The 26,477-nt window shown below is 42.5% G+C and overlaps 1 protein-coding gene across 1 annotated transcript in view; it reads left to right on the top strand.

Moving 5' to 3' along the window:
* LOC147028925 (uncharacterized) overlaps positions 1-26,477 on the top strand; it is a 245,031-nt gene that overhangs the window by 211,395 nt on the left and 7,159 nt on the right. Inside the window, exons 54-63 of the mRNA XM_085879809.1 lie at positions 3,257-3,372; positions 4,569-4,722; positions 6,813-7,060; positions 7,448-7,640; positions 9,740-9,849; positions 14,117-14,267; positions 15,113-15,247; positions 15,621-15,724; positions 24,570-24,662; positions 25,204-25,309. Of these exons, the coding sequence (XP_085735935.1) occupies positions 3,257-3,372; positions 4,569-4,722; positions 6,813-7,060; positions 7,448-7,640; positions 9,740-9,849; positions 14,117-14,267; positions 15,113-15,247; positions 15,621-15,724; positions 24,570-24,662; positions 25,204-25,309 (1,410 nt within the window). The remainder of the gene's footprint in view (positions 1-3,256; positions 3,373-4,568; positions 4,723-6,812; positions 7,061-7,447; positions 7,641-9,739; positions 9,850-14,116; positions 14,268-15,112; positions 15,248-15,620; positions 15,725-24,569; positions 24,663-25,203; positions 25,310-26,477) is intronic.

The following is a 26,477-nucleotide window of genomic DNA, read 5'->3' as shown; positions in this document are numbered from 1 at the left end:
ATACTTGCAATTGATATTTCTATGATTAATCAAATACCCAAATTTTTCTCCATGATGTTTCACCATTTTGTTTTTGCTGATATCTATTTATTTACTCGGGGTCTTGGAGCTCATACATGTAATCATATGCGGGGTTCACAAATGTGAGCCTATTTCTCAGATCACAATGCTGTCCAGACCACCTGTTCTAAGGTCCGGAGAAGACCCTGATCTCATATTACAAGAAGGATAAGCTCCAGGAACAGGATGAGGCGTAATTTTGTCATGTAGAGAAAACTAAGGTATTTCCCTTCGATAGTGTTCGACAACACCATCTCTTAATTCTCTCCACCCAGGTATTTGAGCTTCTTTCTCTGGAATTATCTGTCTGACAGAAACCTTTCTCACACAGGATGTTCATGATTAATTGTCCCCCTCCATGGCTACTCCCTCTTCTGCTATAATAGGCCCAGCTCCAGTCCTGGTGGTGGTGGTGGTGTTCCTCTCAATGTTCATAACTCACTTCCCCACAACCTCAAGAAGTATTTCAGACTTCGTGCCTCTCTCCGTAATGCCCTCCTGTTTCTGTGTGTAGTATACTGTTCCCCCAGTTGTGACTACTCCATCTATGAAGCTCTTTTCTGAAATGTGGATTCTCTGCTGTCCTCCTACCAGCGTTCTCTCTTTATAATCTTTCGAAGGAACCTATAGTCCCTCTGCAGAACCGACAGCCATTACCTGTATATATCAGTTATTTTACGATGCAGAAGCCAACATCAAACTTAATAATAACAGCATTACTTTCGCGCCGTAAAGGCGCATAGGGCTGCCGAGACAGTTTCATTGGCATGGAGTACAGTCCCCTTCTGTACCCTCACTCCGAAAGGATGGAGTCATGTTCGGCACGACTCTTGAAAAAGCTGAAGAGTTTAATTCTGTCTTTGTTGAGAAGTTTAAAGTTCCCAATCCCTCCCTTGCTATTTCCACTATTTCTTCAATCTCAGATTTCTCTCTGCAGCATCTGCATTTTTCTCCCACTCAGCTGAGAAGTTTCTTGTCAATCTTGACACATCCACGACAACCGATCCTGATGGTATTGATGCTTTAATCTTCACAAACTGTGCCTCCAGCCAGATCTGCTCTTCTTTCCTTGCTGTTCTTCAAGTCTTTCTTAAATGCCTTCATTTTGGAAAACTGCCTGCAACATCACACACATTCACAAGAAGGATTCCGAGTCTGATCGACTCAACTACAGAACAGTCATTCTCCTCCCCATCACAAGAAGATTGTTGGAATCTATCATTTCTCCAGACCTCAGACATTATCTATTCTCTGACTATCTGTTCTCTGTTGATCTAGTTCAGCTTCCATCCCAGCTATTCTGACAAGGACATATTGGTCCTTTTAACTGAACAACGTATGGATGCTCTAAATCGCAAATGAGAGATCAGCGCCCTGTCTTTTGACATCTCTCAAGCCTTTGATACACTCTGGCACACAACCTCACTTTTCAAGCTGTCTACCAACAGTATTCAGGGGGCCCTCCTCAAATTATGGATTGTCTAGGATTGTGCCCAATAGCCAAGGAGACTGCTTCGGCAGCACCAATGCTCTGCACAGAGTATGGTCCCAATGGATGGAAGGATGGTGGTGTATCTGCTTTCCATGTTGCTCCCCCTGAGGTGGTGGATTCCATGGCTTAATTTTTTTTTATTATTGGTGTCTCCTGGGAGGAGGCAGAGTCACAGGGTCTGACATTTGCCAATCACAGGCAGGTTGGTGGACTCTCAATATTTTATTGCTCTTACTTCTGACCTCTTTTGACCCACAGCACCCCCTCCTCCACCACCTCCTCTCCACTCAGGGTCACATATGTCTTTCATCGTCACCTCATACTCTTCTCTCATACTCATCTCAGGTGTCTTCTATCTCACTTTCAATGCTCTATTTTTCTTCTCCGTCTTCCTTTCCTGGCATACCACCACTCAGGGTGTGGTGGAGGGCAGAGTGATGTAAATTAAGGAAAACATGGAAGTCTCTGTGAATGTAAGTTTACATGCGACTAACAGGAGCAAAGGCGATTAAACATGACATGTTGACAATTCGATTCTGATATTTCAGGTTTGCATACGTCTTGTGAATTCCTCTGCTTTGACTCGAAGGATGAATCTCAAATTGAGTTTGTGGATATTTGCCATAAGAATGAAACTGTTCATGCGTTCAAGCCCAACATGTCTGAGCTGTATGGGGACCGGATCAGTTGTGTTCAGACCCATATAATAACCCTTTTAACAAAACCTAAAAATGTATGGATTGAGCATTTCAGTAAAAACTGGAACGGCACTCGGTAGAGCACATACCTCTGCCAGGCTGAACAGTTTACGTTTTGTATCCTGCTGAAAGGCCAGATCTGGATCTGGACCTCCAGAATCTAATTGACTTGTTCTTGTCATCTCGCGAACTCATCCACCAAGTTTTGTCCGAATTCGTCCATATTTTTTTGAGGTATCATGCAATACATCGTTTTTGACCACATCTCTCAATGGTGAAGAATCACTTAAATAATTCTCCTATCCAGATCCGGATTACGATCTTCACCAAAATCTAATCATTTCGTCCTTAAAACACATCCAACCTGTCCACCAAACTTCATCCGAATCCATCTGCAACTATTTGAGATATCCTCTTCACAGCCAAAGAGACAAGCCGGTAGGCGGGGATGGGTCGCCGAGCAGGAGGTAAAGTATTCCATATATCACAAAAACCGGAATATATTTGATAGAGCATCACCTGTAGATCATTCGTGCCAAATTTCATAACCCCACGTGGGATAATGGCTTTCGGAATTGATTTCGCGTGAACGGTACCGATTTTGAAGGTTTTTTGGTTGTTGCTAGGGAACCAAAGCGTCCCTAGCAACCATCACAATTTCCAAAGCACTTGGTCATAAGATGTACCTACCACCCGTGTTTGGTCAAAATCCGCCCACGTTTACTACCAATTATGCTGATGACAAACGAACAAACATCCAAACAAACATCCAAACAAACAGACAGAATTACTGACAATAAGGGTCACCTGTTTCGGCAACCCAACAAGGTAGAAAACATAACCCCTGCCCACCTTCGGTGGCACAGGTAAAAAAAATTATGATCACTTTGAGATTTTAAAATATGACTGTGATACACCTTGTAGAGAACAATACAGGCCTTTTTTAACCTTGAAAACACTGTGCTTCCTTTGCTTCCTGTGCTTCTTCTACCCCGTGTGCATACAGCTGTGCTACCTTGTCACTGTGTTAATTTGCCTCGGTGTGTTTGCTGCATTTAACCTTCCGATCTACACTGATGACAATAACTTGGGAATCGTCCTCCTTCTGCTGCTGCTGTTTGGGTAAGAGTTAAAAAAAAAACGAAGTTACAAACATCACTTGTGTAAAATTACACATCCACCAATCAAAGTGTTTTTTGCAAAAATGTGTGATCAGTTAGAAAATGAAAGTCCGTTTAAATGTTTGGAGCAAAAATGAATAACCTTTCTCATCATGGATGTCGAGAGACATGATTGGTGTTTAATCTCCATTCAGTAAGACGGATGGTTATGCAGACATCGATTTGTCGTCGAGTGTCCATGTTGCGATGGCGTACACACGACCCAAACTTTCACCCCTCAAAATAAGCTGTTTCACTTTCACCATTCCATGAGCTGCGAGAACCTGCCAATTTATTTCGTGAATAGTATTTACAAATCCACATAACATGTGATTACAAATCCACATAACATGCGATTACAAATCCACATAACATGTGACGACCTTCATCGTTTTAAACTAATTTTGGTCAGGCAACACATTTATAATACTAGAAGCACCCGCTCCCTACGAGAGCCGTCGAGGGGGTCATGTTATTATATTTATGCCTATTTTACTCCAAGGGATCCCAGGATTACACACCCAAAAAATGGTTGCGATCGGTTCAGCCGTTTTTGCGGTACCTAGGAACAGACAGATGGACGGACGGTGAATTATAGTAAGATACACACGGAGAATGGCTTGGGCGTGAAATTATAAGAAAACACAAGATTGAAAAAATGAAGAGAGCGTGCAATGAGGGGGACAGGGAGGGAAGATGACATACAGAATTACGTGGGTAGCCTCTTGATGTTTAAACATAGCATACCGAACACTAAAAAAAATACCTGATTTGTCAAGGGGAGAATGCTTTTGACATTGTGCAATCAACTTCATTACACGCTGCATAAACCACAAACTAGAGACATGATCCCATCAGGCTCTGCACTCCAAAAATTCTTATGAAATCATCATTCAGAGCTGCGAGGCCATTGTGCAATTTTGTAGGTTTTAAACTGCTTCGAAGGAAATGACTCTCGACAGTAAAATTGGATTGTTGATAAACATTCAGACGTATTGATAAATATATTAGCACAGATAGCGACCTTGTGATCGACTGTTAAAAGGTGAGTGTGCAACACTGGTAAAAGTTGTGAGTTTAAGTGAAACATGATTGCATGGAAATTAGATCTCATGATGTTAACCGGCAACCAAATATCTCGTCTGTTTCTCACCTCAGCTTCGCAACGCTGCCCTGGATGTACATCCTTTCTGGATTCTTTAAATCAGAGGAGGGAGCGATTGTTTCCTTCATTACTATCAACATCGTGCTTGGAGTTACAACCGTACTCTCTCTCAATCTCATCGAGTTAATCAAAGCAGGACGCATTTTGGTTCGTATTGCAATGGCACGGACACTGACTCATTGTATGGAACTGACTTCGAACAATCCTTTTAACAATCCTGAATTACTATTTCGCAAGTGCTCCAATCTTGAGAAATATCATGCCTGATGTTAGCTTAATGATTTGGGTGGTGGACTTGGGATCCTAACTTCCTGAGTTCAAATCCTGCTTTTTCTGTTGAATTAATACCACGTGGGGTTGATTCCGCCTGTCATCCTTCTGACATCGGCAAAATGAGTACCCGCTTGCTAGGATGATTGAGCCATTTGAGTATCCTGTGTCGGAGTGGTGACCCATCCAGGATTGTGCCCAATAGCACAGGAGACTGCTTTGGCAGCACCAACACTCTGTACAGAGTATGGTTCCAATGGATGGATGGAATTACTATGGAACTTAATTATTTGTGCAGTTAAAGAATGATTACATGTTGATAAGTAATTATATTCAGTTTAATACTGATTGCATATTGTTAAAAAAACCATATGATGAAGTTAAACTGGGTTCATGCAAAAACAATTAAATTTAGTTACACACTTGTTACATAGATGTGGCTTAATGCAGTAAATAGCAATTTACATAGAGTTAAACTATTTAATTAAAATATTTGTTTTTAAACACAAATAAACAAACTATTATTACATAGTTAACTAGAACAGCACTCGGTTGAGCGCATACCTCTGCCAGGCTGAACAGTTTAAATTTTGTATCCCACTGATCGGCCAGATCTGGATCCGGACCTGAAACAACATCTAATTGGGTTCTAGTTGTCATTAAAACTCATCCACCTAGTTTTGTCATAATCCGTCCAAAACTTTTTGAAACATCGTGCTGTATATCGTCTTTGGCTCGAAAAATCAATGGTGAAGAATCACTTGGAAAAATTAAATAATTATTCTATCTGGATCCAGATCCGGATCTTCACCAAAATCGAATCAATTCGTCCTTGTCACACACACGCCCAACCTGTCCAGCAAGTTTCGTCCGAATCTGTCCATGACCTTCATGGGCAAAAACTCGACATAGCACGATATCTCACAAAGTTGTGCACTGATTCAGTTGAAACTTGTTGGACAACCTGGGTTTGTGACAAGGACGAATTGATTCGATTTTAGTGAAGATCCAAACCCGGTTACAAAAATATTTTTTATTCTTAAACTGATTCTTCATAATTGAGAGATGGGGGCAAAAACGATATATCGAAAAACAGTTTTGGACAGGTTATGATACAACTTGATGGATGAGTTCAAGGGTAAGTGACAAGAACATGCCGATTAGATTTTGGTTGAGGTCGAGATTCAGATCTGGCCCATCAGTGGGATACAAAACGCAAGTTGTTCAGCCTGGTGGAGATATGTGCTCCACCGAGTGCCGTTCTAATTTGACACCGTTGATATAGTGCAGTTACATTTGGTTTCAGGAAGCAGCAACATCAAAACGATTTTAAATGGGTTTGTTAGCAATAAGGACTTATTCCACATAAAGAAACATAAAGCATCAAAATTTTCACCAATAGAAATTAGATTCATTTTTGCATACCAACATGGTGCCACTTTCCACTCTTGTACTTACATTTTGTGGTTTGGTGTTGGCTTAGCGGTTAGGGTGGTGGCTTGGGATCCGAGGGTCCTGAGTTCGAGCCCCGTCGACCACTGAATTAACACCAGGGGTTTTACTAAGCCTGACATCCTTCCGAGGTCGGCAAAATAAGCACCAGTATACTGGGAATAGGGGCACTGTATCAGCGGCATAGCCGTGCCCCTAACCAATGATGCAACCAGCAGCCAAAAAAGCAGCATATGTGGGAACTTCCATCTTTGTTAAATACTCATTTCCTTCTTAACATCATCAATAAAACTTTTCTTGTTCACATTCACATCCTCAGTCACATTTCTCTCAATATTATTGCATTATTTATTTTTCAACAAATACATCCACTTCGATCATAACTTCTCTACTAACATCTATATGCAGTGTTTCTTCTGCAGTCCCTTTTTTTTTTTTTAAACATTCTATGTATCTCAAAATCCTTGCATTTTGCTGAGGTTTGAGAGTGTGATTGTGTAATCCCTCCACCCCAGAGCCTAAAAATGGCCTATGATGTCCTGGAGTGGTTCTACCTGATCTTTCCACAATTCTGCCTGGGACAAGGCTTCCTCAAACTGTCTCAACACTACATGGAAAAGTCACTGTCCTTGATGCTTTCTCGCACTGCCACCATCTCTCCCATATACGGTTGGGACTACATAGGAGGCCATCTGGTGGCCTTGGCTCTGCAAGGAGTCCTGTTCCTGTTTTTGCGTCTTGTGTTGAGAAAGACTCTTTTCAGGTCAGCAATACACTGCAGTAATTTAAGTATTTGCTTTTTATGAAAGATTCTCAACCTATGCTCCCACCGATCTCCCTCCCCCACCACCCTACGGCTTTCTTCGAAAAAATCTATCATTTATACATTATATAATTGAAATCCTTTATTGACCTTTTTTTAAAAATTATTTAACCTTGCCATGAGATAATTGTTAAATGTTTAACTTTTCAATAATTCATTTCTTGTTAAAAGTCCTGCATGTTGGTTATCTTTCCATATTGTGATAAGAAAACTACCCTGGTGGTCTCTTCAAGCACAATAAGGATTGAGAGTTGAACCTGGGTCAAAGGACCAATTATTTACCTGATCACAGTCAGGTCTTCACCCATGCACCCTCTTGTCCAACAGGAAAACTAAAGACAGGCACGAAGTCCTACCAGTCAACTTGGATGAGGATGTGCTGGCGGAGAGGATCAGAATAGAAGAGGGAAGAGTCCAAGATCATGTCCTGCAGGTGGTTGGGCTTCACAAGCAGTATCAACGACTACAACGGAAGTTTACAGCGGTCGATGGAATTTACTTTGGAGTCTCAAAAAGAGAGGTAAAAACCCTGTGGAGAGGTTTGTGTATGAAAGTGGAGAAACTTCAACAAGGAAATGACCATGGACCACCACCAAAACAAGGAAACTTTACAAACTCACTTAAGATTCGCAAAAGTTCACATACAAACCAGTACTGTGGAGTGATGTTTAATCTACAAGTTCTCGGCAGAAACACGAGACAATTAATTCAAAGTTTAAGCAAATGCATCTTTCTCAGCAGCTTTTAAAACATACAAGAGACCATTAATGCAAGTGATGGAGTACTACTCTCCCCTCTGGGCTGGTGCTCCCGCCTCTCACCTTTCTCGGCTTCACGCTGTGTAAACCAAGGCATTTAGGATCATTGGTATCTCACGCGGTGAAGCCGAGTCTTTGGATCTCTGACTCTCTCACTGCAGGCAGGTCGGTGGTCTTTCTGTCTTCGACGTCTCCTCTCCAGCCTCGCCCCCCTCCCCCCGCTCTGCCTGCGATATGCCCCCCACCATATTTCTGCAGGGCGTTCAAGGTCCGCCAGCAACCCCCTTCTGGTAAAACTACCAAATTCAAGAATCACTGTTCATCTTCACTCTTTCATTACTTTTTTCCCACCTTTGGAACAAACTCCCACACTCTTCAATCCCACTCTTTCCTCCAGGTCTTCAAAACAGCTGTTCATCACCATCTCGTATCTTCCCCCATCCAAAACCATCATCTTTTCTACCCCCATGAATCCACCCCAAACCCACATCTTTCAAATTCCCTGCTTTCCTTCCTGTAAGTCTCTGTAATGTCCATCATATCTACCCCATGTACCCATCCCTCTCCCTTCCACAGATCTCCTAATGTCTCTCTTCCCCACTGTTTTGTGCTTCCCTCTCCCGCCACTCTTGTCTCCTGCTCCCTTTGTTATACGTTATGTGTGTTAACTCTTGTACGAGACTCGGCATTGTATGCAAATAAAAAAAAATTGGAGAAACATCTATCAACTGGAAGAGCACTTGTTAGAGCGCATACCCCTGCCACGTCATGCCTGATCCATGAGAACATATCGGGCCCAATACATTTTTGAAATATTTTGCTATACAGTACTATATCGTGTTTGGCCCTTTCTCGCAATGGTGAAGAATCACTGAAAATTTTTTAATAATCCTCGTATCCAAATCCGGATACGGATCTTCACCAAAATCGAATCAATTCGTCTTTGCCACACACCCAACCTGTCCACCAAACTTCGTCCAAATCCGTCCACAACCTTTTGAGATATTGTGCGATGTATCGTTTTTGGCCGATCTCTCATTGTTGAAGAATCACTTCCAACATTATCAAATCCGGATACGGATTCGGATCTTCACCAAAATTGAATCAATTCTTCCTTGTCACAGACCCAACATGTCACCAAGTTTCATCTAAATCTGTCCAAAACGTTTTGAGATATCCTACAGACAAACAAACAGACAGAAAGGGGTGAAAACATAACCTCCTTCACCTTCGGTAGCGGAGAAAATATGTCATCCCCACTGAGGAATTGTGTTTGAAATATATGGTGTATGAAATAGCATTTTCTCGGTGTGTGTGTGTGTGTGTGTGTGTGTGTGTGTGTGTGTGTGTGTGTGTGTGTGTGTGTGTGTGTGTGTGTGTGTGTGTGTGTGTGTGTGTTTTTTTAGCATGTGATATCACAAGCTGGAAGCAAGGGCTGTGGCAATGCAATTGACTATCTTGGGGGAAAGGAGCGCATCCGTCCCTTATGGTTCCGTTGATCATTTCATTGTGATGCAATCACAAGAACAGCGGAGTGATTCGACTCTCGTGAGTTGTCCAGATCGAAAAAGAGCCGCTCAAGTTGAAAAATAAAATCCGCTTTATTGACCAACGCACATCCCTACCATTCCGAGTAACTAATGGTACTCGAATCATTCGTTAACCATCTACCAGGTTCTTCAGCTTGTTAGTCTCACCCTGAAGGGGATGCGAGACTATTGCAACCCACGTGTGCGCATGTTGCGTGTTTATGTGCGCTTGTCCATTTCTGCGCATTCGTTCATAAACGTACTAAGCCCCATTAGAGAACCACTCCAACAAGTTTCTAGCTTGTACCATCCAATGTGTTTCTCTTTTCCAGTGCTTTGGACTGCTTGGAGTCAACGGAGCTGGAAAAACGACAACATTCAAAATGCTGACTGGAGACGTGTGGCCCACGTCGGGAAGAACCCTTCTCAGGTCGACTGATGGGTGAGTTTTGGTTGTGGTTGTGGTTGGGATTGGTGGTAGTTATTTTGAGCAGTCGTGTGCAGATTGTTATGGCGGATGTGATCAGTGGTGTGCGGATTGGTGTGGTTTTGTGTTGATGGATATATTATGCAGCTGATATTCACAAGAATAGCCTCTTGTAATGTGCTTGTCTCACCGTTGAGCCGACATATCATGGGTTCGAATCTCGACCAAAGTATAAACTTCATGCTGGTGTTTCACGTGCTGTGCAATGCATCAATGTCTGCGCTGTCCTCCTGGAGGACTTTAATCTACAGGACCCGTCTACCTGCACTGGTCGTGGCAAAGAGTAAGCGAGTTATCATTGGCACCTTGAACAACTTCAAAATTCCTGCCTCAATTGTGGGCAGCAAGTGGTCTGGTCTTCTCCGCTGTTCCTTCACACTCGGTTACACTGCTCACTATCTCAGCATGCGGTTTCTGTGTGTGCTGCAGGCCCTTGAGTTCAATAAAACAAATTCACACTCCCAGGGATTACCCTCTTGTGTGAACAGCTGTCTTTAGAACCTGTGAATGGCAAACTATTATTTTTATTATTTATTTATATCATTATTAGGGTACCATTAGCCTTGTAGGCTGTGGTACCCTATTGTTTCTGTTCTGTGCCTTTTTAAATCCTCGTGGAGGATCTCTAAGTCTTACTCACGTTGTTGTTCTTCTGCTTCTTCTTGTGGACTTTTTTGTTTCACAGCCTACAGTTTTCATCGAAACTTCATGAAACTTGGTGTATATATGTAAAAAGACCCTGCGCAGACAGTAACCACCTCCGATTTAGAAAATTCCTCCGAGAAAAAAAGTTATGACGTCAAAATATCTCCGCTAATGGAAATCGCCTAAAAAATTATCTCCGAAACTAGGCAAGCTGTTTGAATTCTGTTTGTGGAAATCGAACAGGGCATTAGCAGAGATGAATTACCGCACATATGATACATCACTATGACGTCATAATAATTTTTATGATGTCATTCCTATTTTTTGACATTTTTTGTTTCACAACCCGGAGTTTTCATCGGATATTTGTGAAACTTGCCATGTATATGCAGAAAGCCCACGCGCAGGCAGTAACCATCTCCGATTTTGGAAATTCTTCCGAGAAAAAAAGTTGACGTCATAATATCGCCGCTAATGGAAATCACCGATACCATTATCTCCGAAACGAGGCAAGCTGTTTGAATTTTGTTTGCGGGAATCAAGCCGGGCATTAGCACAGATAATTTATCGCAAACCTGATACATCACAATGACGTCATATTCGTTTTTATGACGTCATCATTAAGAGGACGAGGATCTTAGTTCATTTGAGCTTGTTTTAATTATATTAGTTATTCTTCGTCCCATTTTGGACGTATTGGGGTTTTTTTTGCTCGATTATTTCTTCAACATTTTTTTTCTCAGCAACCACTTGTCTGATTGACATGAAATTTTGAGGGTGGGATTGACCCCCCCCCCCAAATGAAGAATATTTTAATGATAGTTATGATGTCATAGGTCACGTGGTACGGCAACCATCTTGGATTAAACGGGAAAAAAATTATCTCTCTGAACCCATTGATTAGAAAAAAATGTAACTGAGCACATCACATTCCTATGCCAATGGGGAATAAGGACCTTGCAGTGATGATGTCATTGGTGATGTGATAGAGCAGCTAAAATTGATTTACTTGATGCCCTTGTCCGAACAATCTGAAACTTCACACACATAAAAATAAAATGATGTCATCCAAACAAAAATGAAACTATTAAACTTATGATGTCATCCATCACGTGGTTTGGCAGCCATGTTTTTTTTTGTTTCTTTTAACGAAAAAATACTTTTCTCCAGAACCACTTTAGAGATCAAAGTGAAACTACACCTAAATGATCGACTAGCCATGCTGAATAAAGTTTAACGATGATGTCATAGGTCACATGATCGGGCAGCCATCTTGGATTTACCCTAAAACATTCAAAAATCTTCTTCTCCAGAATGGCTGGACAGATTGAGGGAAAAATTCACAGACAAATTTTTCATCACTTGGGGATACTGGCGTGATAAAGAATATTCGATAGGTCACGTGGTTCAGCAGCCATATTGGAGTGAAGAAAAACACTAGATAATGTTTTTTTTCTGGAACCGCTTATCCGATTGAAGTGAAATTTTTTCAAATATCATCTCCTAACGTTACAAGCAGGGCAAAAATGATGATGTCATAGGTCACATGGTGTAGCAGCTAAATTGGTGGAAAAACGAACATTATCTGATTAAGACAAAACTTCACACACGTGATCATTCATCAAATCATGGCAGTATGCAAATTTTGAATGCCATCGGTCATGTGGTTTGGCAGCCACGTTTGTTTGAAAACCGTAACTTTAAAAACCATTTTCTCCGAAACCGCTTAACGCATCAAAGTGAACCACGTCACATTAGATGGAGCAAGTGTAGTGGATCGTAACTGCAAAGTTTCAAATCGATCGCTGCAGTGGTTTCCAAAAGATTATTTTTTATTTATTTTCCATGAAACCAATGTGGTTGCCAAACCACGTCATGATGACTGATGACGTGACTGATGACGTCATTGTTAAATAAAATATTTACAACAAGGGTGACTGGATCATAACTGCAAGGTCCAGTATTGATAGGTTATTTAGTTTCGGAGAAATAATTATTTTATCATACCCAACAAATCATATGTTATATACCGCGTACAGCTGTTCGTGTCTGTGGATGGGTGGGACATAAGGTGTCGCCCGTTCTGCAGGCCACGCCTTCCCTCCACTCCGCAAACGTCACAAGCGTCTCCTTTTAGCTAGGCCATGCCTTTCCCTCCAGCCGCCCAGAAATCGTGGCTATATTTTTCACTTCACATACACTCAGTTTGTTTATAGAGGCCTCTTATATATTTGAAGACTGGACAATGAGTCTTTTATCATAAAATAAAGCTACCATTTTGAGGAAAGAAACGTACATTTTGATTACACCACAAACGAAGTAATGCATGTTTTGTGTGTAACGATCTCGGCAGCGGTATAATGTATACCGCCCAATGAAGGTACGTTATTTCTCAAATACAGAGGAAAAATACTTCTCATAGTCTTTCATGAAAAATACTTTACGTTTTCGCCTGACTTTTAAAAGCTTACTTGATGACCCGTGAACCCGTTGGGTTCCCGTTGTGACAGCGGTTGAAGAAAAAAAATCATTTCAAAAAAAAGAAAGAAAAAAAGATAGCTCCAGCGAACTATACCGCTGAGGTTGTTTGCATTGATCAAATTCTCCCGAAGAGTGCTTGACTGAATCGGGAATTGATTTTTTCATCATTTTTTCATTGCCTAATTTTAACGAAACTTGATACTGCACACCGTAGGCGAATGCTGAGTAAGGTGGCCCTAAAACTTTTGCGCTATCGTGTACTGTTTTGGCTGTATTTCGGGAACATACATACATACATACATATATTCAAGATGAGAGTTTTAGTAATATATAGAAGATAAACAAACCGATGGATATGTAATACACGTGTTTAATGTGAAGTGAATAAACATTAACCTCACCTTGGTCGTGGAAGTTTAATATACACCATCCAATGAAGGTATGTGAATTCTCATGTTATGCAAAGGAAAGAAAATTGTGCTCTTTCATTAATAAACTTTTCCTTTGGGAACCGATGACAAAGGCCTTATGTGCTGCGAGATGCGAGTGATGCTCACGGGACCCCCAAAGCGGCAGTGGGACCGCCATTGGACGGCTTGTGTGCATGAAAAGAGTGAGCGTGGGAAACTTGCGTGGTATAAGAGCAGGGCAGGCCGTGCGCATAAGTGGTGTGAAATCTGCGGGGTGTGTGCGGATATGGTTGCGGAAAGTCTCATGTTGAAAAAGTGGGCACGGCGAAGCTCATGGAGCGACCTGTATGTGAGTGACATCTGTGGGGATCCCTTTCATCTCCACTCCCTTTCAAAGTGTGGATCAGGTGTCCGATTGAAGTAGGGTTGTATCAAAGCGGGGTGTCATGGTACCCGGCAATAACTGCTCACAGTTATAAGGCAGAGTGCCTCGAGCTCTTATTATTATTATTATTATTATTATTATTATTATTATTATTATTATTATTATTATTGAGCAATCGAGTTGGATTCATTCTTAGCTTAATATTGCTGTGTAATATAATGATAATTCTTTGTTCATGGGAATTTTGATTTTATGAATTATTTGCTATTTTACATTGTGCAACATATGGTCTTTCAAATAGTGCTCTGCTGGATTTGGAAGAAGCCCAGAAATGTGGTGTGGAGATTGGGTACTGCCCGCAATCTGACGCGTTGGACCCCATGGTGTCCGGATTGGAACATTTGTGCTGCTATGCGCGTCTTCGAGGCATCCCATCCCAACATCTTGCTGAGGTTTGTGCATCACTGGATCTTTCATGAGGAAACCATCGCAGTTTTTTCACTTTTTGAACAACCACCACATCTTTGAATTATTGTGTTTTGAGTTTCATGCAAACGAGTTTGGAATGTCCAAAAAAGCATGAGGATAGCTGGAGCGGAGTCGATGGCATGCCGTCGCAAATCCCCGACGCTTCCCACCTGAAGCAAAGTTGAAAGATGGCAAAAAGTTCCATCAGGAATGACCCAATATCAAATTTAGAGTTAAAAAAGAAGAAAGAAAAAAAAAAGAAAAATAATTTAATAAAGAAGAAAAAAGAAAAAAGAATTTAAAAAAGAAATTTTTTTTATATTAATCAATTAATTGATTAATTACTTAATTATTATCGATTTATTAATGACTTATTTATTTTATTTCTCATTCTGGCAATATCTCAGGCACCTTTTGAGCTTGGAAACTGATATTTGGGCACGGCAATGAACAAGTGATTTGACTGTAAAGGGCATTCTTGATTTATTGATTAATCAATTAATTATTGAATTTCTCAATCAATTAATTTTCAAAAAGTTACAGATTCGGATGAAATGGTGGTGATTTAGAGATGCTATTCGGCAATTGTTTGAGAAATCAATTATTTTACGACTATTATTTATTTTAATTATGCAATTAATCACTGAATCAATCAATGATTGCACACCGCTCCCTTCCAATTCTGTCTCCATGTGCTGCATGGCGGCATTGCCGGGGCACCAAAGGTGTCCCGGGAATGACGCGCGCTGGAGGATTTTTTTTTTTTTGGTATGGGGGTGGTATACTTTGAGTGTACTGCTACTTGTTATATCATGCATGATTCTCACAGGTGGCTACAAACCTGATGGAGCGGCTTTGGCTGAGCCAGCATAGCACCCAACGTGTTGGATATTACAGCGGAGGCACAAAACGGAAGCTTTCTACCGCGCTCGCCTTGCTTGGACAACCACAGCTTATACTTCTCGTGAGGCTTTCACATATTGTTGTTGTTGTGTGCCAAACCCAATAACATTTACAAAAGAGCCTGTATAGCTCTTCATATGCCAGACTTTGTATGCCATGGTGTCATGGTGAGGGTGTTCACTACGGAGTCTGCAAGGTCGGTAGTTCAAACCCTGGTCAAGTCATTCCAAAGACTTAATTTATAAAAACAAAAGGTACATACTGCCTCCTTGCTTTCTGCTCAGCATTTAAAAGGACAAAGCACGGATAAACAACCATTGCGCAGGCGTTATGAGCCTGATTGCCTCCAATTGCATTGAGGGTCCTTGTGCGGAAACTTGTGTTGAATAATGGTGGTTGTAATGCATTGTTGGTATTATTTCCCACGTGCGCAGGATGAACCCAGTTCTGGCATGGACCCAAAATCCAAGAGGTTGTTGTGGCAAACGATAAGCCAGGAGGTGGCTCGAGGAGGCGCTGTGGTGCTCACATCACATAGGTGAGTTTGACATGGTTTATGTACCGTCATTCGGTCATGTTGTAGCAACACTTGTTTTAATAAATGTTCACCACACAGTGTCTGTGGTATGTTCACTGACAAAATGAAATATAGTGAACTTTTGATAAAACAAATAGACCTTCAGAGGTATTTTGAAAAACAATTGCAAAGAAAATTTATTTACCTAATTCATTCTTTCATGCATTTATTACCTCCGCCATCGAAGGTGGACAGAGGTCATGTTTTCAACCCTGTCTGTCCATCTGTTTGTTTATCTGTCTGTGAGCAGGATATCACAAAAAGTTATTGACAGACTCGAACGAAACTTGGCGGCCAGGTTGAGTGTGTGACGAGGATGAATTGTTTTGATTTTGAAGATCCGGATCCGGATATTAATGAATTTGTTTTTTTTATTTTTTAAAGTGATTCTTCACCATTGAGAGATGGTACCAAAATGATATATATATGTATATATGTATGTATGTATGTATGCATGTGTATATATATATATATATATATATATATATATATATATATATATATATATATATATATATATATATATTGTTGCGAATTCGTGCCCGCCGACGTGCGAATGGCCACGTGACTCGAATCGCGGCACGTCGCCCACCGGACGGACAATTCTGTCGTGACCCTCTCGGACTAACGCCGGGAGCTAGTCACGGGTGGGCCTTTCGGCCTCACTACGATCGTGCCAATCGGCCACCCGCGTGGGATAGGGTTGTTCGCCAAACTCGACCTACCTAAGTACCCACGCGGCTGGTAGACCGGGCGATCGCACCTCGCCGCAGGTCGACTACGGACACGGGCCGCTTAAGCGATCCGTTCCGTGCTATCGGGATAACCGAGCGGTGTTATCGTCGGCCTCGACTGTTTTGATTAATTATCGGGCGTATTAATCCCACGACGAACCCGTTACGTGAAGCAAGATGGAGATTCAATTAAAGAAAAGACGAAGCGAAACGGGAAAACAGTTCAACATAATGCACATTTATTCCTCGGCACACGGAGAGCACACATATACAGCCAAACAGAATGCACATAAAGCAATTTAAACAATTATGCACAATCAGCATATGTAACAAAAGAAACAATGACGCAGAGATACTACCGACTACGCGAGCACACGGCAACACTTAAACAGTTTTACTTTACAGACGGCGCCAACAACACATTTACTCAAAAGCAAAAGAAAAGGCCACCCTCAAAGACAAGGGGGCAGACGGGGCCTGTGGGCCAATATTTGCGCGGGACCTGAAGGAGCGGTCAGGTCCGCAAGACCGGGTGGGTCCTACCCGCGTCTTTGTGATGAGCCGCAAATGTCGCAGCGCGGCAGTGCCCCGACTTCGTGCTCCTTCGCGGGTTTCGTTGGCACCGCTTGGAGTGGGGTGGGAACGGGGCCCCCTTTTCATACTATCTCAGCGCGGGAGAAAGGGGGAATTGTTGATGCTCTGGGGAAAGAGTATAGCTGGCTTGCTTGGGTCCCGTGACGAGCGATTCCACCGCGACCTCGTCGCCGACCGCCGTCTTCCTTACCTCGGACCCGAGCTCCTCGGACTCTTCCCCCAATTCTCCTCAGCCGACTGCAGCAAACCACCTGGACGCCTTCGCCTCCCGACTCCACTCCGTGCTCCAACTGCCTCGCAACAACAACTCCTGCGCAACAACTCTTCCTTCTCTCTGCCCCAAAACTCTCTTCGCTTTTCTGCCACTCTCCGCTCTTCCAAAACTGACTCTGCCCAAAACTCTCTTCGCTTTTCTGCCACTCTCTGCTCTTCCAAACTGACTCTGCCAGATTCGCCTTGCGCTCGGCGCTTTATAGGCCGGCAGGAGAACCCATATGCAAATTTCCGGATCCGGATGAGCTCGGGGGCAGAGTCACGCTCACCCATTGGACGGAGAAAAAGGGGCTGAATCTCCCCTGATCCTAGAATTTGCATATCTCGATTCCACACAGACGCGCCTGGAGGCGGGGCCAAGCCGAGCCGCGCTTGCTGATTGGACGGATCAGGAGTGGGCGTGTAGCATTCCTGATCCTAATTCTCCTCGGAAAGGCCGCATTTTGCACTCGCGGCTCGGCGCGTATCTTGTACGAGCCCAGGACAGCCCGACGCTCGGTGCTCACAGGTGGTGCGGGAATGGCCGCAGAAGGAGAGAGGTGAAGGTGGTGGAGGGTTTATGGTGGTGGTTTATGGCCATGGTGCCGTTTGGAATGGCGGTGATGCGATGGTTGCGAGAGCGGGTTGTGAAGGTAAAGGCCGTGGCTGTTGGCGTTGTTGTTGTGAAGCGGCGTTGTGGTTGGTGGTTGTTGTGTGATGGCGGTTGAGACGTGGTTGGTTCAAAATAAAGATAGAACAGAAAAACAGCTATCTCAAAGCATCGCAGCCCGAATGAATCACATTTATTCCCTCTAAACAACGGGTTTGGGGCTAACTACACATGTACTTACAGAGATATCTCACCTACAGGACCTGAATGGTGGTTTGCGAATTTCCACAACCGCAACAATATATATATATATATATATATATATATATATATATATATATATATATATATATATATATATATATATATATATATATATATATATATATATATATATATATACATACAAGCCTGGTGTTGGCTTAGTGGTTAGGGTGGCGGCTTGGGATCCCAGGGTCCTGAGTTCAATCCCCGTTGACTGCTGAATTAACACCAGGGGGTTGACTCAGGCTGTCATCCTTCCAAGGTCGGCGAAATGAGTACCAGTGTGCTGGTCCCGGTGTATGCCCGGGTTAGAATAGATCTACCGTATCCCTGTGTGTCGTAAGAGGCGACCAGGGTTGGTGTAAGGAAGGGCATCTGGCCATAAAAAAACATTGCCTCAAGAAAAAGCCCAACCCCTGCACAGCAGGGAAAATGGCTGTAAAAACAGTCATTTATTATATGTATATATATATATATGTATATATATATATATTTTTTATATATATATATATATACATATATATAGATATAGATAGATATAGATATAGATATAGATATATATATATATATATATATATATATATATATATATATATATATATATATATATATATATAGCCTGGTGTTGGCGCAGTGGTTAGGGCAGCGGCTTGGGATCCAAAAGGTCCTGAGTTCAAGCCCCGTTGGGCCACTGAATTAATACACCAGGGGGTTGACTCAGCCTGTCATCCTTCCGAGGTCGGCGAAATGAGTACCAGTATACTGGGCCGGTGTGTTGTTGTTCGTCTTCCGGCTGCTCCCGTTAGGGGTCGCCACAGCGGATCATCCGTTATGATCTGCATACTGATTTGGCATAGGTTTTACGCCGGATGCCCTTCCTGACGCAACCCTGGTCAACTCTTACGACACAGGGATAAGGATTGGGTTTCACCATGATTCCAGGCTGCCCTACACCCTCTCATAGCACGGCCCAGTGCAGAGCCCCGTCCTCAAGCGTTCCTCCAACCCAAGCCTCCGAGTTGCTGGATTACAGGCGCACGCCACTACACCCGGTTGTACTGTGCCGGTGTATACCCCGGTTAAAATAGGTGTACCATATCCCTGTGTCGTAAGAGGCGACCAGGGTTGCGTCAGGAAGGGCATCCGGCATAAAACATGTGCCAAATCACTATGCGGATCATCCGTATGATCCGCTGTGGCGACCCCTAATGGGAGCAGCCAAAAGAAGAAGAAGATATATATATATATATATATATATATATATATATATATATATATATATATATATATATATATATATATATTGTTACGGATCTAGAAACCATAGGCATTCAAGATACAGATGTCCAAAAAGTCAGTTATGTCGTGAAGTATGTGTGTAGTCAGATCCCCTTCCTTTTGTCTTGTGGTAGAATCAAAGGCGTGCATTGCAATTTCTTTTAGTTAGGTTATTACATCTAACAAGCCACCTAACAACCATCCCATCTGCATGACCCCTCGGCCCATTCCGATCCACGATACCATCACGCTTGCAGCCCTGGGTTCGCGAGCCACAGCGCACCTTTGCCTGAGACGGATTCCCGAGGATGTTCGAGGCAATTTCACCACCATGACCTTTCTCGAACACGTGCGGAGGGAGGGTCGGCTTTCTCCAAACAAGGCTGAAACCCCGCCCGGAAAGGTATGCCGTGGGACCCTGTCCAATCAAAGGCGGACAGCGAGGTGTGTTCACCCAGGCCCCTCCCCGCTGAGGGAGGTCCATAAATTCCCCGAGCACTCTCTGAGAGCAGAGTTTTGGTTTGTTTTTGCTGTCACAAAAGGGTTTTTGCTGTCACGAGGGTTGAGCAGAAGGTTGTTGAGGCGGTGAACGTGTCTCTGCTGGCCCTCTACAAGGAAAGAAAGAGCGACCCTGACCCCCCTCCGTGGACCCCGGCCATTCACCACCCGAGCTCTGCCACGAACCTCGAGTCCCACACATGTGACTGGGGACCAAACCAGGGACCATTGTCAGGTGCCACAGCATGGAGAACCCCCTTTCTCCGACAGCCGCGTACCCATCCGAATTCTGACCCCTAGCTTGTCTCTCTCCTCAGCTGCGAGGGTCCAATAAAGAACTCTCGGTTTCTTTTCATTTGTGTGTGTGTGTGTGTGTGTCTGTGTTTGGGCCCATCTGGTAAGTAGAACTGAATAAGTTTATTTAGAACATTGTAAATACTTCTTGAGTATTCGCGTTAAGTCTTGCCTTTGTCTTTTACTGCAATAAAACATGTTAGAAATGTCCCCAGTTCGTTTCCGTCCTTTCTTTATTTAGTCCAGGATGGTTCAGATCTAAGTTTCGGCAGGGTTTTATCCCCGGTAATCGGACAATTGTAGCTGGCACGGCTTTGGCAGTTTCCGCTTGGCTGCACCCGAACCGGAGTTGGTAGTCAGTAGTTGGAACTCAACCATAGTCGGTAGTGTGACCCGGTTCATGCAAGATGTACCGAGGGCGTGGTTTCCCCGGTAGTCAAAATCGTGTAGTTAATTAGGTAAATTGGTTATAGACAAATAGACCCTACGCTACGTGGTTGAAATATTGGCGACCACGGTCTGTTAAACGACCCGCCGGCTGGCGGAGTTATCCGAGCGACGGCCTACAATTCTGGGGAGTTTGGTGGGAGACGATGCAAGCTTTCCCCACCTAGTGGTCGTTCTCGCCACCGACCCCCGGCTCACAACAATATATATACACTTCTGGTCAAAAGTTTTAGAACACCCCATTTTTTCACTTTTTACTGAAATTTAATCAGTTTAATGTTTCAATGTACTCTGAAATTAAAGCAAAGAACAAATAAACAATTGCAGATAAAAAAGGAATCATGGAATTGTTTTGTTGAACAAACATTAATCTAAATTTTTCACTCATCAAAGTAGCCACCTTTTGCGGATACAACAGCCGAACATACTAGTGGCATTATTTCTGCAATGGAAATCAAATATTGTTCGGAAAGCTCTTCCCAACACTGTTGCAGAAGTTCCCACAAATGTGTTGCACTTGTTGGTTGCTTTGCTTTCACACTTATGTCCAGTTCATTCCAAACCAGCTCGATGGGGTTTAAGTCTGGAGACTGCGCTGGCCATTCCATGGTTTGTAGCCTACCGTATTGTTCTTTTCTTCGAAGGTAGTTCTGACATAGCCTGGAGGTATGTTTTGGGTCGTTATCTTGCTGTAGGATGAACCCCTGACCAACTCGGCGTAGACCAGAGGGTATTGGATGGCGCTGCAAAATTCTGTCGTTGCCCTTTTGGTTCAGGGTGCAAGTCAGTCTGTGTAAGTCGCCAACTCTGGATCCAGCAAAAGAGCCCCAGATCATCACGCTTCCTCCTCCATGTTTGACAGTTGGTGTCACACACTGAGGAACCATCATTTCACCGACTCGACAGTGTACAAAAACCCTGCGTGATGAACCGAAGATTTCAAATTTTGATTCATCGGTCCATAAGACCTCCTTCCAGTTTTTAGGAGTCCACTGGCGGTGCTTCATGACCCAGGCAAGCCTCTTTTTCTTATTTTGCCATCTTAGCAATGGCTTTCTTACTGCCACTCGACCTGTCAAACCTGCAGCTCGAAGTCTTCTCTTCACAGTCAAAACTGAGACTTCCTTACTTTGACCAGTGTTAAGCTGTGCTTGAAGCTGCTGTCCTGTGAGCCGCCTATCACGCAAGCTGTTGACTCTCAGAAACTTGTCTTCTGATTGTGTTGTGGCTTTGGGTCTGCCAGTCGTCTTCCTGTCAGAGTTTTCTCCAGTTTCCAAGTGCTTTTTGATGGTGTAGAAAACTGTACTCACTGACACCTTGGCTTTTTGCAATTTCTCAAAGGGAAAAACTGACACTATTAAGGGTTATAATGGTCTGTCTCTCTTCCTTTGTTAATTGTCTTTTTCTCACCATTATGATAGCAATATACTACTTCCTGCAGTGCAATATTTCCCAAATAATGCTTCAGAGGGTCTAGCAACACAGTCTATTCCAACACTGCTTTTATACAGACAGAGGGTTTGCAACTAATAAACAAAAGTTGGGACACCTGTAGGAATTGTTTGCAACAACTTTGAAGGCTTAATTTACTTCCATTGCTGCAGAACAGCTGCAGTTGCTAACCCATTACTTGTTCCCTGAAAAGGGCCTTTTTAATAACTCTGAAATTTACATTATTTTTCAGTTTTTGGTAACCTAAACTTTTTATTTTAACCTCTGACAGTTTACCGCTTCGCTTTGTACCATTTCAGGTTATTGACTGGACTTGAACTGCTTAAATTTCAGTAAAAACTGGAAAAATGGGGTGTTATAAAACTTTTGACCAGAAGTGTATATATATCATGACATTTCAAAAGTTGTGGACGGGTTATGACAAAACTATGTGGATGAATTGGTTAGGTGACGAGAACAAGCCGATTCGATTTTGGTTCAGGTCTGGATTCAGATCCGACCTATTCAGTGGGATGCAAAACGTAAAGTGTTCAGCCTGGCGGAGGTATGTTCTCTACCGAGTGCCCTTGCAGTTTCTTATGCTCTTGTTCTATCAAAATTTATCTCAAAAATTTCATTTTAGCTCAAGTCTACTATATGAATGTAAAATGAACAAACATCCCGAAACTCGTCACAATGATGTCGAGGAGATACACAGAGACAATGTTTGAAATATAATGTTCAGTAAATAAGGTAATATTTGTACGCATGTATTAGCCATATCTATGTGGATCTAAACAGGTAACTTTTGTGAAAGCGATGGCAGGATATCTTGTTTAATCACATGCTCTTCACGTGTGTTTGAGGGTTGTTCAGTATGCCACCTGCTTCTTCACTCATTTCAGATATTATTCTTACTGGGCATTCGGCCCCAAGTAATCCACTAATTCCCTTTTTGAAATATCTTCTGTTCACAGTTTTACTTCACTTTCTTGCACAATAGTCTGTCCTTTACTCCTGTTTGTGAAATATGGTTTGAATTATCTATTACTAAAAGGTGTGTGTGTGTGTGTGTGTGTGTGTGTGTGTGTGTGTGTGTGTGTGTGTGTGTGTGTGTGTGTGTGTGTGTGTGCGCGTGCATCACACACACAAAAAGGAGAAACGGCATGACCTTGAGCTTTCGTGGTTCCTGGTGTTGTTGTTATTGAATGATAAAAGAGGGAAACATCGGAAAGCTTATGATCGATTTATTTCGAACAAAAATATTTGTGTCCGTTTAATTTATAAAGATGCCTGATTTAAAAGTCCATCTTTCCGGAATGGAAAATCAAGCCTATCCAATGGCTGCCAATATATTGTTGACATTCGGTTTCAATGCTCAGCATCAAGCAAAGAAGCAGCACATACCATTTTAAAAGTCTTTGGTATGACTCTGTCAGTGTTCGAACCACCAACCTCCCAGACTCAGAGTGGATGTAAGAACCATTACACCACCGAGTCTGACATTGCTGTGGAATGAACCCAGAATGGTCAGAACTGAGCTCTCTTGCTCTCCACAAATCTCAGTATTTCGATAAAATGTTTATTTTACTTATTACATATATAACCATTATGTTCTTACAAATCATCTCGTAAGATGCTATTTCCCATGGTAATAAGTTACTGAATGCATTGATAATTGTGGCTGAGATCATCTTTAGTTTGATCAGTAAGGCAGCAGAAAATAGTTGCTTTGGCATCATCTCCACATCATGTGATTTTTCACACCATTACTTGATAAAGGCTAAAGTGTTGTTACAACAAAGTGAGTGGCAGACATTAGTTTATGCCTGATGTGCTAATCAAATAAATTTCCAAATTTTTATTTATTTATTTGGTTTGTTAATCAAAGACTTAGTGTTGGCTTAGTGGTTCGGGTGGCTGGCTTAGGATCCGAGGCTCCTGAGTTTGATCCCCGTTGGCTGCTGAATTTACACCAGGTGGGGTTGACTCAGCCTGTCATCCTTCCGAGGTCAGTGAAATGAGTACCAGTGTACTGGTGGAGGGCACAGCATCAGCGGCACAGCTGTGCTTCCAAGATATGATAGCTACCCAGCAGCCAAGCAAGAACAGAATCGGAGACTGAATTCTATCTCATGCTCCTCAAACTCGTCCTGTAACGCATGCACCCAACAGACAGTGGTACATTCATCCAGATAATGTTCCACCACTACTCAGATATCATCATCATCAAAGCACCTTTTGAAATAAAGAGGGTTTGTAAAAAATAAAAAAATTAAAAACTATTTCGGCTGATGCAAACTTGGATTAATAAATGGCATTAAAGTTGTAATTGGTCCTCGAGAAAATGTTTGTTTTCCTTTTGAAGCATTTCGAGAATCCTCATGCCTTGCTTCTTTTTCAGCATGGAGGAGTGCGAGGCACTTTGCAATAAGCTTGCAATCATGGTGAAAGGACAGTTTCAATGCTTGGGAACCTTACAGCACATAAAGAAGAGGTGGGTTCAAGTTTCAGCTCTTTTTTGCATTGGGCTGGAAAAAAGACTAAAATGCCATCAGCATCTGTTTTGTGTGCACTTGATAAATCTACCGAAGTGATTGTCGATTTCAGTTGTAAGGGGGCAACCGGTGGTCTTTCCTGAACACCTGTTTTGAGTTGGGCAAAATGGTAGTGGTACAGACATGAAACGCTCACTCATCTTCCCAGGGTACCAGTCAAAAGGCTATTCTTGTTAAAAAAAGAAAAAAATAATCATCTTTACTTCCATGAGCCTTGACCTTGTTTAAAAAAAAAGATTATAAAGGGAAAGCCATGTTGATGTCTCGTTTCTTACAACAGAAGGTATACTTCGATATGATGTATGTATCTGCGTGATTAAAAAAAAATTAAAATGTATGTACTTTGAGAGTTTTACCCCACTTACTAACCTAACCCTAACTGTGAACCCTAACCCTAACTAACTCTAACCCTAACTGTGAACCTTTTGGATGCATGATTGTAAATGGTTGACCTCCATTGGTATATGTTCTGTGGTACAGGTTCAGTGATGGTTACAGTGTGAAAATAAAGATAAATCAGATGAAATGCAACATCCAGGATATGGTGCAGCTCATGGACACAAATTGCCCTGGAACACAACTGAAGGTAAATTTTGTGATTTAATTGGAGGTTATCTGTATATTACATCTGCAAATATGGCAAATTCCAAATTCCTGCTCCAACATACTTAGTTGAAGGTCAGACTGGACCAACTAGTTCATCAAAGACTGGCCAAACTTTCCATGGCTGAAGGTGGGAATAATTGCAGCCTAACCCTGTAATTTCACCATTATTTTTCTCATTTCTTGGGAATGTCTCCATCTCCATCTTAACCTGTAGATTCTCCTCGGCCCAAAAAAGCTAGCAATTATTTGACCTTCTCGCTCTACGGTGGTGTTATCTTTCACTAATATGTTATTTCATGCTCGAGACAAAGAAATAAGAAACATATAATTATGTTGGACCCAAGAAGCCCCATCCAGCTTGGTATCTCTGGTACATACCTTGTGGAGCTGGGATTCTCATAGTTATGCTCCAACCAAGGAGTGAGGTTTATGGTGTCTTCAGGCGAGGAAAACGCCCTCTGCTCAGTGCCCACACTTCACTTCCTGAAGATGAAAATGGGTTGTGATATGTAACTCCCACCTCGAACACTTGTACCATTGGAATCCTTCCTGTCTTCTTCTCCCGTATACAGCACATGGCTGTGGGTAGCATCACAGGCTCAGGCACAGCTGTGCTGCTGATCAAATACCCCCTTTAGGTTGCAGCAGGAATTTGGAATTTGTTCCAGGATGCTGGCAATAGCTCGGCTACTTTTCATGAAGGACACCATGGGATCTTTAACGTCCACCAACTTATGATGACGGCAGACGGGACATCCTGTTTAACGTCTATCCGAGGACAGCACACACATTGATGCATCACCCTGCCTGTGAAACATTGGGGTGACAGTTCATATTGCTGGGTCAGGATTCAAACCCAGGCTATAGACAGCTCCGGGACTCATGTGCATTCCTCTAGGGCCTAGGCCATCCTGCCAGCCCCATCTTTCCTGATGATCAGCAGCAAGTGATTTCCACTGGAAATCTAAAGGGTTTTGTTAATTATCTATGTGTGTTTCTCATACTGCCACTGCCTCCATCTCATGTTTAAAACACTATTCAAAAATTAAAGGATGGCGCATTGTGACATTGTACTGAATCTGTAAAGACTTCTGTCTGATCTCTTCCTTTACATATCCATAAAATACCTAGATTGTGGTTCTGGTTTG

This window comes from Eptatretus burgeri, chromosome 4 (assembly GCF_056783735.1).
Source record: "Eptatretus burgeri isolate ZD-2024b chromosome 4, Ebu_testis_v1, whole genome shotgun sequence".
Lineage (NCBI taxonomy): Eukaryota > Metazoa > Chordata > Myxini > Myxiniformes > Myxinidae > Eptatretus > Eptatretus burgeri.
Note: the sequence above shows the minus strand (reverse complement) of the source record. Positions and strands in the feature narration are given on the sequence as shown.